Source organism: Nyctereutes procyonoides, unplaced genomic scaffold (assembly GCF_905146905.1).
Source record: "Nyctereutes procyonoides isolate TBG_1078 unplaced genomic scaffold, NYPRO_anot_genome, whole genome shotgun sequence".
In the NCBI taxonomy this organism is placed as follows: Eukaryota; Metazoa; Chordata; class Mammalia; order Carnivora; family Canidae; genus Nyctereutes; species Nyctereutes procyonoides.
The window spans coordinates 38,420,786-38,435,560 of NW_026575030.1; the positions used below are offsets into that span (position 1 = coordinate 38,420,786).

The 14,775-nt window shown below is 36.3% G+C and overlaps 1 protein-coding gene across 2 annotated transcripts in view; it reads right to left on the minus strand.

Annotated features, from left to right (window-relative positions):
* The window catches only part of ALCAM (activated leukocyte cell adhesion molecule), a 211,234-nt gene that overhangs the window by 14,093 nt on the left and 182,366 nt on the right, over nucleotides 1-14,775 (minus strand). Inside the window, exons 10-14 of one of the 2 annotated variants that reach the window (XM_055316069.1) lie at nucleotides 14,091-14,226; nucleotides 13,849-13,982; nucleotides 10,899-11,031; nucleotides 9,026-9,064; nucleotides 8,615-8,732 (exon numbers count right to left, since the gene is read on the minus strand). In XM_055316069.1, the coding sequence (XP_055172044.1) occupies nucleotides 8,615-8,732; nucleotides 9,026-9,064; nucleotides 10,899-11,031; nucleotides 13,849-13,982; nucleotides 14,091-14,226 (560 nt within the window). The remainder of the gene's footprint in view (nucleotides 1-8,614; nucleotides 8,733-9,025; nucleotides 9,065-10,898; nucleotides 11,032-13,848; nucleotides 13,983-14,090; nucleotides 14,227-14,775) is intronic. The other variant, XM_055316071.1, reaches the window with a different exon arrangement.

Consider the following 14,775-nt stretch of genomic DNA (forward strand, 5'->3'; position numbering starts at 1 on the left):
AAACTTGTGCTCATTGAAAGACAGTGTTAAAAAAAAAAAAAAGAAGCCAAGTTACAGACTAGGACAAAATAGTCACAATATCGCTATAACAAAGGATTTTTACACAGAATATGTAAATAATTCTTACAGATCATTCACAAACAGATACACACAAAAACAAAACACAAATACAAGTAAAATCATAAGTAAAAGACCTGAATAGTCACTGCATAAAAATAATGACCAATAAGTACATGGAGCTTAAAATCCTTAGGCCTCAGAGTAATACAAGTTAAAACCAAAATCAGGTATCATTTCACACCTCCTGGAATGGCTAGATTAAACAGAATGACAACACCAAATTTAGGCAAGGATATGCAAGAACTGAAACTCTCAAGCATGGCTGGTAGGAGTTGGGATTTGGACAACTACCTTAGAAGGCTATCTGGTGGTTTCTTATGAAAAATATCTACCCTATGACCTGCAATTCCATTTCTAGGTACTAACCCAAGAGAATGAAAACATATGCCCACAAAAATGCTTGTATAAGGATGTTTTTAGCCATATTACTCATAATAGCCCAAACTGGAAACTATCCAAATGTCCATGAACAGGAGAATGGATTAAAATAATGTGACATATTCTAACAGTGGAACATTACTCGGTAATTTCAAAAAATAAAATCATTAATACATGTTCCTCAGGAACATGATGTTAAATGAAAGAAGCGAGGCACAAAAGAGTATGTTCTGTATAATTCCATTTATGTGAGGTTCAAGATTAGGCAAACATTATCTCTGGTGTTAATAATCAGCACAGTGGTTGCCTAAGGGAATGTGGATGGTGGGGCTGAACAGAAAGAGAGTCCAAGGGAACATTCTGGGGTGATGGGATGTTCTATTTGATAACTGGAGTAATGATCACAAAGCTGTATTACATATATCAAAACAGATGTAATTGCACATTAATTGTAAGCATTCTTTACCTTAATATAAAACATACTGAGAAAAGCTAAAGCATAGATGACTTGCAGCAGGGACAAAAGAACCAGGTAAAACGTGCTGGAAAAAAACTGCATACCTTTTGCATTTCCCTTTCTATTTACTTTCGGGTGGATTTATTGTTTTAGGGACAGAGAGTAGCTTCTATGGTTTCAACAAGTCATATTAAATAGAAGGAGGTACCAAGGGGAAGGGAGTGACCAGAATTATCTCTGGGGAAGCTGTATTCAGGGTAAATCACAGTATCTTTCAATATATTTGTCCAGGTAAATCAGGCTAAACATCACTGCTCACAGTTTGGAATTAAAAAAAAAAGGGGGGGGGTGTTTAGAGATAATATGATATATTTGTAGAACATGTTTGTAGAGTGAGAGTCTAGTAACTTCCAATGAATTGCTTTTCTTAGTTTAAGGTTTATAAAAGAAAAAAACAGTAAGAAATGGTAAATGAAGAGCAATATCTCCCTTCTTTTCTTAATTTCATTCTCCAAAATAATAGCTGCTAGCAGTCTTATAATGCCTTAGTGTGCCAGGCAGTGTTCTAAGTGTGGAATAGATATTAAATTATTTCAGCCTTAGGATATCTCCATATTACATTGAGACTAATAAAATTGCTTATGATCACACAGCTAGTAAGGAGCAAAGCCAGGATTCAAACTCCAGGATTCTTGCTCTAGAATCCGTTACAGGGTTACACAAATATGCTAAGTGTTAACCATTGTCAAATGTACTAAGTAGAAATAAAAATAGTGTGGCTAGTGGGGGAGGGGGTATTCATTGACCATACGTATATAAAATTTACATGCATTTTATTATTAATTTTTCCATTTTTATTACTGAGACTCCACTCTCCCTAGCAGGGAAAGCCTTTAAAAATTATGCTGATTACTTTGGTTTGGCTTTGAAATTGATATGGTAACAATAAACTTAAGTTTATGTATGTAGGGACGCCTGCGTGCCTCAGCGGTTTAGCGCCTGCCTTTGGCCCAGGGTGTGATCCTTGAGACCCGGAATCGAGTCCCTCTGCCTAGGTCTCTGCCTCTTTCTCTCTCTCTCTCTGTGTCTCTCAGAATAAATAAAATCTTTAAAAAAAACCCTAAAACTTTATGAATGTATCTTTTTTAATGTTGGAAAATTTCAGAGATTTGAAAGAATCACAGAGGTTAGAAATGCATGTATGCCTGGAAGGAGAGACAAATGTATTTAAGTCATTCTCTTCAGCCAAATATTTTTTGGTCAATTGATTGGAAGGACAAGTTTAAGAATTTATAAAGAATGAGTGCTTGGGTCAAAATTTTTATGGTTCTCCTAAACTTTCTTCATTGTTTGGCTTCATAACTTCAAATATGAGAGGCAATTTAAATCATAGAATAGCAAAAATGTTGGAAGAAGCCCTAAAAGGTGAATGACTCATCTAATCTGTGAAGCATGAAGAAAAGTCTTGGCCATAGGGTCAGTGGGCCTGAATTCTCATCTTCATGTGTCAAGTCTGGGCTGCAAGTCCTTGGTTAAATACCTTCTCGGAAGCATGCTTGCTCACCTATAAATCCGGAGTAACAGGATCTGATAAGTAGGGCTGCTGAGAGGGCACATGTGATAGTGTATAGGCAAGGAAAGCACCCTGCAGGTAGCACAGGCTGACCAAACTGATGAGAGTCATGTAGCTAATGCTCACAATCATATAGCTGCTAAGTAGCAGAAGGGAGTTCAAACTTAGGTCTCAACTCTTCATACTACGTTATTTCCATAAGTGCAGTGCCTATTAAGGGTTCAAGTTGCTTTTAAGTAACTTTGTAGAAGATTCTCCACCTCGTTTGTGGTATTTTGCTCAATATTATAGACTTGTTTCGAGATCTCCTTCAAAAGAAGTAGAGGACTAAAACTGGCGGTGCCAGCAAAGTTTGCCTTGATTTAAATACCTCAAAGTTGCTAAGACACTAGATCTTAAATGTTCTCACCACAAAATGAGGTGGTAATTATGTGACATGATGGAGGCAGTAGCTAATGCTATAACATATTGTATTATGATATATAAGTGTATCAGATCAACATGTTGTTCACCTTAACCAGTGTTGGGTGTCAACTACCTCCCAATTAAAAAATCATTTAGTAGGGGATGAAGGAGGTTAGCAAAGTGAAGGAGGGTGAAAGTGGCAGGCATAACCAATACATCACAATCTTGGGAGGTGGGATCATTTGAAAAGACAGAATGTTATAATGGAATTGAACGGTTGAAAAACAAAAACAATACCCACTTAAAATAATTCCCACATGAAAGAGTTCATAAAATTTTAGGTGTTTCAAAAGCAGGTTTATGTATAACAAATTTGAAAACTCTTCTAGAGGGAGCATGAGTAATCATGAACACTTCCTAGGTAGAGGAAGCCTGATGTAGCCACTTATTCAGACATTTGTTAAAACCATAATCTCCAGGTTAGTTTCATCTAAGAGACCCTTGACCACCATATTTCCTACCACTAAATTGGAAGTAAGCGCTAATCAGACATTTGTCATCTCAAAATACACATTGTGTGAATCTGCCTGGTAGACACTGCAGAAGGGCACCGAGGCTACCAGTATCTAAGACTGGGACCCTGACAGTGTGGAATCATCACTTTTGGCAAACTGGCCATTGATACCTGTGCAGGTAATTAAGGTCATCTCCAAAAGAATAGTTATTTTTCTTTCTTCCCTGGTCACACAGCTCTCAACAGAGTGAGTTTCCTCCTGAGCCAAGCTTACTAAAGAGTCAGAGGAGAGGAGGGCTCTAGTTCCTGCATCTCAGAAGAAGAGTTGTCAGCATTTTCTAGTTTTGAAGAAGGAAAAGAAGAAGAATAAAGAGTTTGTCTTGTTAATACTACTTTCAATTTTATATCCCTAGAATTTTAAGACTCTCCAAAGAAACTCTCCACTAAAATAGGGAATCCTTAAGTCCTCAGTAAAAATTTTAAAAATGGTCTCTCATTTAGGCCAATAGTGAATATGGGGGCCATCCATTACATAAACAATTGGGGGATTGAAATAAACATAAGAATTCTGAATATGCAGAACAGGATGCTACCTGCATGCATTCAGCCTTCAGAGTTCAAAGTGCTTCCTTAACATGGGTAATGCTGGTATAGCACATAGCCTGGCTCAGGGACCAGGGCTTCCCTACACTTTTGAAAAGAGAACACACTTGAAATTTAAGAAAAGCATGTATATAGACACCTAGAAAATATTTTTAAAATGGAAAACATTATCTTTTGAAGCAAGCCCTTTCCTCTGGAAACATTTCGGGGAATATCTAGAAGGAGAGGGGAGGGTTATGGATGGATGGTTCTGCCCTTTGAGTGGCCAGTGACCTTGTAGTTGATTGACTAGATGGAGACTCTAGCATTTCTACATTATCTTATTTCCCTATAGTCCTCTGTGTTATTTATAGTTTGATAGGATAATGGGGCATTTTCTTCCCTTCATTCTGGCTGCCTGCTAGGCTATGGGTAGGGAAAGAGAAAGAAGCCAAAATTTGGGTTTGCCAGATTTCTAATACAAGGGGAGAGGCCATGTCAGGCCTGTACTCTAGAGCACACCCTTCCATCCCTTGCACTATATTAAATGCCGGCAGGCACTCAAAGCCAGAGATGAAATTTTAATTCCAAAGAAGTCTTGAGGCAGCAAAATATATTTGAAATTATATGGGATATGGAATAATATACCACATGTATTATCTTGAGCAGGTTAATTTCACAGAGACTTGGACACTGTGAAATAGGGTTAATTGCATTTAACTCATTAAATTGTTGAGGATTTCAGTTAAAAAAAATAAAAAGAAGACTAGTAGGTGCTTATGTAGTGATGAGGAAAGTGATTAAAAATGTGCTATATTGGTCCTCAAGCACTATCTTCTCAAATTATTCAGTAGAGAGTCAATTTTCCCTTGGGGGAACATACATTTGATTTTAAAGTAAGTATTGATTGGAAATAGAATTCAGTTAAAATCAACATTCTTGCGAGATCTTCTATATATGAAGAGACACTAATGAGAAAAATTTTAGAAAGGCTTAGTAGCATTGTTAAGAAACAAATAACAATGTTTCTTGAAATTTCAGGGTTTTGGGCAAGTCCTCATAATCTTTTTGCCAGTTTAGGACCATCTCTGTGTTTTTTTGTTTTTTTTTTTTTTTTTTTTCTGAGACAGTAGTGGAATAATATAGCATTCTACAAGGCAAAACTGACAAGGTGAGTTTTAGACTTCTAGTTTGTCCATATATCACATAAAAACTTTATGAAAATAGTCACGAATTCCACAGTTGCAAAAGATAAATCTCTTGGTAAGTGTCCAAGATTCACACAATGTGTATTTTGAGATGACAAATGTCTGGTTAGAACTTACTTCCAGTTTAGTGGTAAGAAGTAGGGTGGTCAAGGGTCTCTTAGATGCAACCAACCTGGAAATTATGGTTTTAACAAACGTCTGAATAAGTTAGTGGCTACGTCATGTTGCCTTTATATTTTTCCTTTATCTGTGGTTCTCTTAATTTTTCACTAGTTATTGCACTACAAGGTATATGAGAGGATTTGGAACTCAAATAGTAGCAGGTAACTTCCTGCATAGCTAAAAACAATGTTCAGGGGACAGGATAGAGAGAAATCGAGAACATAATAAAAAATAGTAATTGAATCAGTCCTCATTCTTTAATGTCCTCCTATCTATTAAATAACTAGACATGAAGTAGGCTTAGTCAATTAATGCTTTTTGCCTAGAACTGTGAGTAAATACCCTACATACACAGGAAATGATCAGAGTCATTCATTGTCATTAACAAAAAATAGCCGATTTAAAGAAACAGCTTTCAGTGAGAATTTATATGATTCAAAGCAGCAGAGGAATCCTGAGTCCTAACTCTCCAATGAATATACCAGAACACAATGCCAAGTACAACTACTAAACATTTCTTGCTGTAGCTCTCCACATTTGAAATAGATATAAAAATATGTAGCTCACACTAATGGAATGGGTTATGAATATTTGCTAAGTATCACTAGGACTGTTACAGTATATATCTAGGGGAAAGCTCTATATCTTTATTAAAAAATGTCTTCTACCCATGTAAAATGGTGATGAAAGAGCTAAAGACAGTAATGAAATCCTCGTATTGATTCATAAAGGTGAAGTTATTATATAGAAAAGAAGAAAAAGAACATACTAGACCCCAAAATGGCCGTAGCAATTCTTAACTTGAAAGCTCTTACTACAAAAGTGCACTTACTCTGGACACAGGGATTAACAATAACTCATATTGCAAAAATGCTGGTTTATCTCAGAGGGCACTAACAAGGAGTGACCTATCAGGAAGGCAGAAAACATGGCAAATCTTAAGAGTTTCACAAATTTTTCATAAAAACACTTTGATGCTTGGGATGAGAATTCTAATTTATTACCTTGATATTATAAATAATATTAACTCCGGCAAAATTGATACGCTTTTCAATTAAATAACAATTATTTCGACAAATGGTCAAGGCAGATGGTAAAATCCGTGCTTAATTTAATGAGGTACTTTATTGGAAATCCATGAAGTCTTAACCCTTAACCTAAAGACACCATGAAGCCAAGTGTCCAGCATTTATTTATCCATGATTTTAATTTTGGGTCATCATGTGATAATAACCAACGAAGTAACAACAAAATCCCACACACATAATTTCCTTTTTTATTCAGAGAAGGATAAATGGGGTCTAATGTGATCTTGGCCATTAGAATAGGATGATTAAGAATGTTGAGGATTTTCCAAAAATTTAATGCTTATTTGGCCATAATGTAGAGAACTGCTGTTTATTTTTCCACTCGATTCCAGGATACAGAGAAATTTCATTTTTTTATTCTTTTAAGAAATAAAAGTATATTGGAATGCATCAGAATCCTAAGTAAATAAGATGGAAATACCCCAGAGCCCAAGATGTTAATTTGTGAGTACTGTAGAGCAGATTATAAGGAGAGAATAAGATTTTGACCAGCAAGAAACTTATACACATAGAAGGAGAATTTTAATAAGATACTGCCTCTGGGCAACTGTTTGCATTTCCTTTCATGCACATGGTACAGGCAATCTTCTAAAGTTTCCACAGGAACCATGGACACAAACCCACATGAAGTGTTGATAGGTAAAAAGGTCACTGCAAAAAGGAACACATTTGTCACCAAGTGACGGTGGGGGCCGTTCAAGATTGAGTAGTGAGGTGTCAAGATCAGAAGTGACTGTGCCCCGATGTGAGAGTGGACAAAATTCATCAACTACAACACATATCAGGAAGACGTTTCTGCCTTGCATGACCGAAAAACAGAGAAAAAGGAAGGCGTGGTGAGAGAAAATAAGAACTAGTGATTAAGCACAAAGATGCTGAAACAGCACTGCCTGAAATCAAATACGACTTTGGCCCCTATGAACTGTAACCTCAAGCAAGTCATTTAACCATTCTCTGCCTTAATTCTTTCAAATATAGAATATGAGTAATAACGGTATCTACTTCAGAGATGATGGCAGGATCAAAACAGAGTTCAATGCAAGCTCATACTATGTGACCTTAAAAATTTCTGAGCTATTGCCTCCCTTTGATGGCAGCTCCTTTTGAATATTACTTTCTTGACTAAAACGGCTTTCTTTACAAGGTAAGATCATGGGTCTTATTCAGGCTGCTTTTCCTTTTGATTTTCTTTTAAGTTAACCTACCTGAGTTGCTGAAAGGGGGTGATACCGGACATCAAGAAAATATAAAATTAAGCTCAGAGTTGCCACTAGCTACATCCATCCCCTTGCAAAAATCAATTTCCTCATGTTTGAAACCAATGGTATACCACAGAATCACTAACAAAACTTTAAAAATGCAAACGCTAGGTGCCCACTCAAATCTGCAGTCAAGGCTGGGGTGATGAGGAATATTAAAAATGTGTGTATGGTAAGAATCTCTTTTGGTTAATTAGATTTTCATTATAAACCACTATTAGATATTGTAAAGTTGGATCTATCTGTATTATTTATGACTAATAATTTTTAATCTAAACACCATCTAAATAATTTTTTTCCATCTAAATAATTTTTAAAGCAGTCTTCGTACTTTGTCTAATTTCCTTTTTGAATTGCAGAAAAAATAATGAGGGTTATTTTCCCCTCTGAATTAGATCCTTTTATGGACTACAGTGACTTAACGAGAGCAGAGAAGTGACAAGATAATACCACCTCGCCAACAGTTTCACTGCTGGCCAGACCTGTTACTGCAGGCACCTGGCCACTCCCACAGGATTTACTAACCACTTTTAATTAATGTCCACCAACCTTAGTCACATGGCTTAGAATGGTTGACCTTTTGGAAGTACATGCTTTTTAAAATGTCCCCCTAGGCACCGAAAAAAAAAGGAATCAAATAATTGAATTTAGACTACTGACTGAGAAAAATAAGGGGACACATGTGAAATCACACCCCAAGGCAATTCTCCAATGCTAGCAAGGCAGTCACTGTGAGCTGCAAGCAGAACATGATGATCACCCTGATTTGGGGGCCACGCCTTTCCTCTTACAGAACAGTGACAAACTGTATTAATAATTCTCCCAGGGTAAGTCAGTGAACAAATGAGGTCTTCTTTCCATAACTTACTTTGATTTCTTCATGTACAGCCAGTAGACAACACCAGCAACTAGGGCAGCCAGGAGGAGTCCAACGACGATCCCCACGATCAATTTTGCTTGGTCATTCACCTTTTCTCTGTTTTCATCTACAACAGAGAAGAGAAGTCCGGGCAATTACAGACACTGTCAAGGATTTCTGAAAAGAAAGTCAATCTGGTTATTTTTTCTTATTAAAAATAATTAAGGCTTAGGACTACTATAAGTAACATGCAAACTTGTGCTTTGAAAAGATAAAATTTTTAGCATTTTTACTATCTTGTCTCATTTGCTCTTTTAATTCAAGTCAAAATTGTGACAGCTAAGACGTTACTTATACAATGACACTTCATAAATCTTGAGCTGATAGTCAAGGAAGAAGAGTCGGCAGCGTAGTACCTACCACTTATCTCGTCTGCCTCATCGTGCTCTGGAATACTTACTGAAATGAAAAATGTTAATATGAAATTAAAAACAAAATTTGTTGATATATGAAAGTCACCTTTACCATTATAGTATGATGTAATAAGACTCAAAGATGAAATATCTATTCTTTAGCTAAGGGTAGGAAAAAAATTTACATTTAATAGAGCGTGAGCTTCCCTACAAAGAAATTAATCTTGTTTTAAGGAGAGTCGTTAAAACTGCAAAGGTATTAATCTACCATAGAAAATTTCACAACTGACAAGCTTTAGTGTTAATCTGAAATCCGTATTAATTTCTCCACTATTTACCACCTTTTAATAGGACTTTTTTCCTTAAGAGAAACAAGTTGCCATATATCAAACCTACAATGCAGCATTTCTCAATTTTTCCTACCTCGGTGGAGAATTCTTTTTTATCCTCTAGTATAAGGGCCTTGTCATTAGAGAAGTTCTCACAGTGGTGGGGGTGGAGGTTAAAACTGGGGAGGTCCCAGAGGCAAAGAGGCATCAGGTGTGATGTTTGCAGAGGCCCTCCAATGACTCTGACAGCACCATGCGCCAGGCCCATTTTAAGAATTGCCAATATCCTGGATTATCATCTGATATCAAATTACATAAATATTCTCCTATGGACCTGCATCAGAACTTCCAGTGACGTTTGTTAAAATGCAGATTCCAAGACCTCTTCTTATACATACTATATTGGAGTTTCAGGAGGTGCTCACTGAATTTGAACACAACTGTACTGAATGTTCAGCAAGCCACAGCAAGGTCTAGAAACTACTATTCAATGGGTTAGAATAAAAGAGAAACTTGTGTTCAGGAAGAAAGGGTAAGTTCTCTTTCTAGGTAGGACAAATCAATACTGGCTAAATTGAATTTTGAGAAGTCAATGCACCTATTTTAGAGTTAAATTTGGTTGGTTCTTTTTTCCTGTCAATCCATCAGGCTTTTATATTCCAGTCATATTCTGTTAAGGACCATTATCTTTACACAATTATTTTTTCCCAGCCCCAGCTAATTCCTGGCCAGTATATCTCTATCCAGCTATATACAGGAATCCAACTGACTGAAAAAAATAAAAGTTTGGAAGGTCAGCTAGTATCCTGTCCAGAACCAAGCCTCACTCCAGGGCCTGTCCTTATTTAAGGTTGACAAAGCAATAGGAACAATGATAGAATTGAAGATGATGGATAATTTCAAACTGAATGACAATTGTTTCAGAAATGGCTACTCGGCACGTCAGATTTTTTTTCACTTGTTCTAAGATAACTTCATTTATCTAATTTTTAGCTATGGCTCCAGTATGATATTCAAAAGCATCAACTTTTGAAATTAGACTTCATGAATTCTAACATCAGTTTTACTTCCAATTTGCTAAATGACTATGTATGTGGCATTCCTATTCAAAATAAAAGGAGGATAAATACCACAAAGAATCGGAATGCAAAAGAACAGAGTAAAGGGAATTAAAATTTTACCAAAATTAAAACTGTAGCAACAATGCTGTAAGGTAATCTTTGAGTTATCTCTATTCTGAACACAATACATGGATTAAATAAAAGCTCAGTTCTTATCCTCTGTTGCTCTTGTGAACTATTCCTGGACCAGATAAGGTCTCTGACCCATAAGATATGAAATGATTTAACTGTCAAGACAAGAATAGTACAAGAATGGACACCAAGACAAAAAAAAAAAAAAAAAGCCTATGATGATGATACCAGATGTAAAATAAATACATAAAACTTACCATAATGCAGTACAGGAAGATGGAATTGAAGATTTTAAACTAATGAAGAATAACTTCAAATTTTCTTACTTTTTTTTTAATGCCAGAAATGAAATACTCACTAGCAGAGACATTCAAGGAGTTTACTGTTCTCTCCAGCTGGTTTTCTGCTGTGCAAGTTAATGTAACATTCTCTTCAGGGGAAATGATAATTTTACTATAATACCTGCCATTTATATAAGGAGATTCCTCTGTCTGGAAGAGAAGAGGGAAGATGGATTTAGAAATGGAAATGGATTAAAAACTCGGAAAAGAGTAGTACTGAGTGAAACAGGGGAGGTGCTTTGTAGTGCTTTCTGGTGTTCAAGGGCATATGTAAGGTCATCGATAAGACCAATTCAGGCTTAGATCAACAGCAGGGAGGAAGAAGATTAGTGAATCCATAACTGAATTTCTGTTTATGCTTCTATTGTAAATTCTAATAATTTAATTAAACTCTTGATAGGTTCACACATTAATCATTTGGCATGAGAATACCTGCCTCCAAATTATTAGTGATTAATCACCAGTTTTCTCTTTATAAACTTCAGGATTTAATTCTTATTTGTAAATTATGTCATTGTCCTTCACTTCTGGGGTTAATTCCTTCATCTTACACCATTATATCTAAGTATTTATGTATGTATGATTTGTGCATTGGAAAAATCCATTTTTTTTCTCTTTTTCTGAGCTAAATACAGAGAATGTGTTATTTTTCAGTGACTGGTAAGTTCATTTGGTTTTTGTGATGTCTTAATGAGGATAATCACCTCATTTAACTTCTCCAAAAAAAGAGAGAGTCACTTTATTTTTTCTTTTTTTTTCTTTTTTTTCTTTTTTTAAGTAATCTCTACATCCAACATGGGGCTTGCACATAGGAACCCTGAGATCAAGAGTCCCGTGCTCTACCAACTAAGCCAGTCAGGTGCCCTCAGACAATTCACTTCAATATCTTCCTCAGGACTTGACTGCTAAATCCAACTGGAATAATTGTCAATGAATTGACAAATATACTGGAGCTCTTGTCTGAGTCGCATTATGCACACCATGTCCTACCTTGTTCTTTATTTGCTTTCTCCTCAACTATACGATAAGGGCCTTGAGGACAAGAGATAGTCCGCTGCTTAGGGATATTGTCTAGTCCCTGGGGCAAGAGTACTTAGAGGCATCAGTAGTTAGAAAACAACAGATTCACCATGTGATTGAGGAGGGAACAAATAAAAGATTATGGATGGATCAGCACAAACCTAGAACAAGAAAAATAACATATCACCTCATGGGCCAAAATCAATCCTTCTCCTTGACAGTGAAGAATAGCATTGTTATTTTTATCCTTATAGTAAGTTCAGATGCTATTTTTCCACTTCCCACTAGTATTTTTCACATGACTTTCTCACTAAGTCTCTGTTGTTTTATCTCTATAAAATATATTTGTTCATTTCAAGGGTAGCCTTTTAAGTCTTTGTACCTGTTCATTCATCAAATACTTATTGTGTGCCTATATTTCTAATTTCTATGCTTGTATTACCCCTACCTAAAGGTTCTTTTTTGCTATAGTTATTATTTAATTAAACTAGAAAGCAAGGAGGCTAGAATAGAAACAACCATTTTTGAAGACTAATTTATTTCTTTCAGAGGGAGAGAAGAAGAGAGAAAGCACTCATGCTCAAGGGCAGGGGGAGGGGCAGTGGGAGAAAATCTCAAGTAGATTCCCTGCTGAGCGTAGAGGCTGATATCACAGATGGCTCAATCTCAAGACCCTGAGACCATGACCTGAGCTGAAACCAAGAGGTAGATGCTCCACCAACTGATGCTTTCATGTATGCTGCCCCTCTGTATGATTTGTGCATCGGAAAAATCCATTTTTTTTCTCTTTTTCTGAGAAAATCAGACCATCACACCTAATCAAATCAGGAGTCATTTGCTTCAAATGTGTCCACTCTTTTGGGGAGCTTCCATACTTGGAGTTATGCAAATATATATGCATCACCTACAGGTGAAAGAGCGAAAAATCCACCTTGGTCTATAAAACTAGATTGTATAAGCTGGACCAGCAGCACAACTTCCCTGGCAGAGAAAGAAATTTTAAATTAAAACTGAATGCAACTCTGCTTTAAGGAATGCTTTCTTGGATTTCAAATGGGTCCAAAGCTGGGAAGAAGGCAGCACAGAAGATTCAGATAATCAAATGGCCATCTCTGGGTGTTCCTGAAGAATCTTTAACTGGATCCACTGAGAAGAGGGACATGAAGATTATTGTGGAGAAAATGGAATTAACAAATATGTCAGTAACCCAAACAGACCAGCTAATCTAATGGGATGATAGTTCTGAACCCCTCGTGATGGACCAGATTTTCTCTCTCTCTTTCTCTTTCTTTTCTTTTTTTTTTTTTTTTTTTGGTCAAAGATAAAAGTATTGGTAGTGTCCATAAGTTCTTAATCCTTTACTATTACTAGAATGTCCTGACAATGGTACTAATATTAAAGTTTGGTTGATGTCTACTTTTGTTCAGAAGGAAACATCCTAAACACTATAGATTTAGCTAGCCTTATTCTGGCCCTAGCCCTGCCAGACACGAGTCAGACCATATGTTCACAAACGGTGACTGTGTTCCTCACCACTCTCCAGGGTCCGGTTTTAAGAAGAAATATCCCTTAACGTGCATCAGTAAGCAGAGTAATACAGGCCACTAATACTCAGATGTGTAAGTTTATGATGCAGAAAAGTGTATACCTTAATGTTTTAATCACCCAAGTTTCAGAATTTAATGACCATAGAACAACACTCAATTTACATTGTTTTAAAAACATACTGACCAAACATAATGATTCTTCCATTCTCCATAGCCCTGGGATTTAAAATTTCTCTTTGAGCCATTTCTTTCCTTTGGAAAAATTAAGAAGTTAGCAAAGCTCCCTTTGAGAATATACTGCAAATTTCCTGTTGCTAACAAGCTAGCCTACAGCTTAGGCACTTCAACAAAACCCCACATTGGACTAAGCGCAACATATAACAAGAGGACAAATACTTGCTTGGTTTATGACGCTTCCACTGCCAGTAATTGTCCACTGTATAGCCGGCTTCGGAAAACCTTCCACATGGCAGATTATTGTTTTAGACAGTCCACTGGGATCAGTTTTCTTTGTCATTTTGATTTGAGGTTTTCCTAAAATATCATTACAATGAAAATAAGTCGTTATGCTAAAATCAGAAAAGAAACCCAGATACCAAATTCTCAAAGAAAAGTTTGCATTGGTGCTCAAGTGTTTATTACCTTCTACTATGAGTGTCAATGACTCTCTTTTCTTTAGGCCTTCGACCTCTTGCAGAGCAGTTTCACAGACATAGTTTCCAGCATCCTGATACTGGAGACTGGAAAATGATGGGCTAGATCGAAGCCTGATGTTGTCCTGATTAAACAAAAAGATAATTACTTCCTATGGCTTAAATACAACTCTCCGAGTATTTATTAGATAATCATGGAGCCTAATATTATTTTTCTGGATCTAGAGAAAATGCAAGTTCCTTTTTTTTTTTTTTAACTTCAGATGTTCTCAAAAATAGATTTCCCCCGTCCTTTTTCCTTTCTTGTTTTACACATTCAGAGTTTTATTTCAGACTCCTCCATTTATGGAATTTTACTATCTGGAACACATTCATAAACTTCTGAGACTCAGTTTCCTTATTTTTGAAATGGAATAATAATTTAACCATATGGAATTGTTTGAAGACTTAATTATGTAAGTAATATAATGTGTTTACATTAAGGAAAGTTCTCAACTGGTAACAGTTACTCCTTGTAGTAAATGTAGATGAACTAGTATTGAAGGACACTGGAGACCTGTGCTATGTTATCAGTGATAGGCATAAATGCCAGAAAGTCATTTGATGGGATGCATTTATCAAGACAGGGGATCCATTACAGAGTCATGGCACTTATGACCAAACGTTTTTAAGGA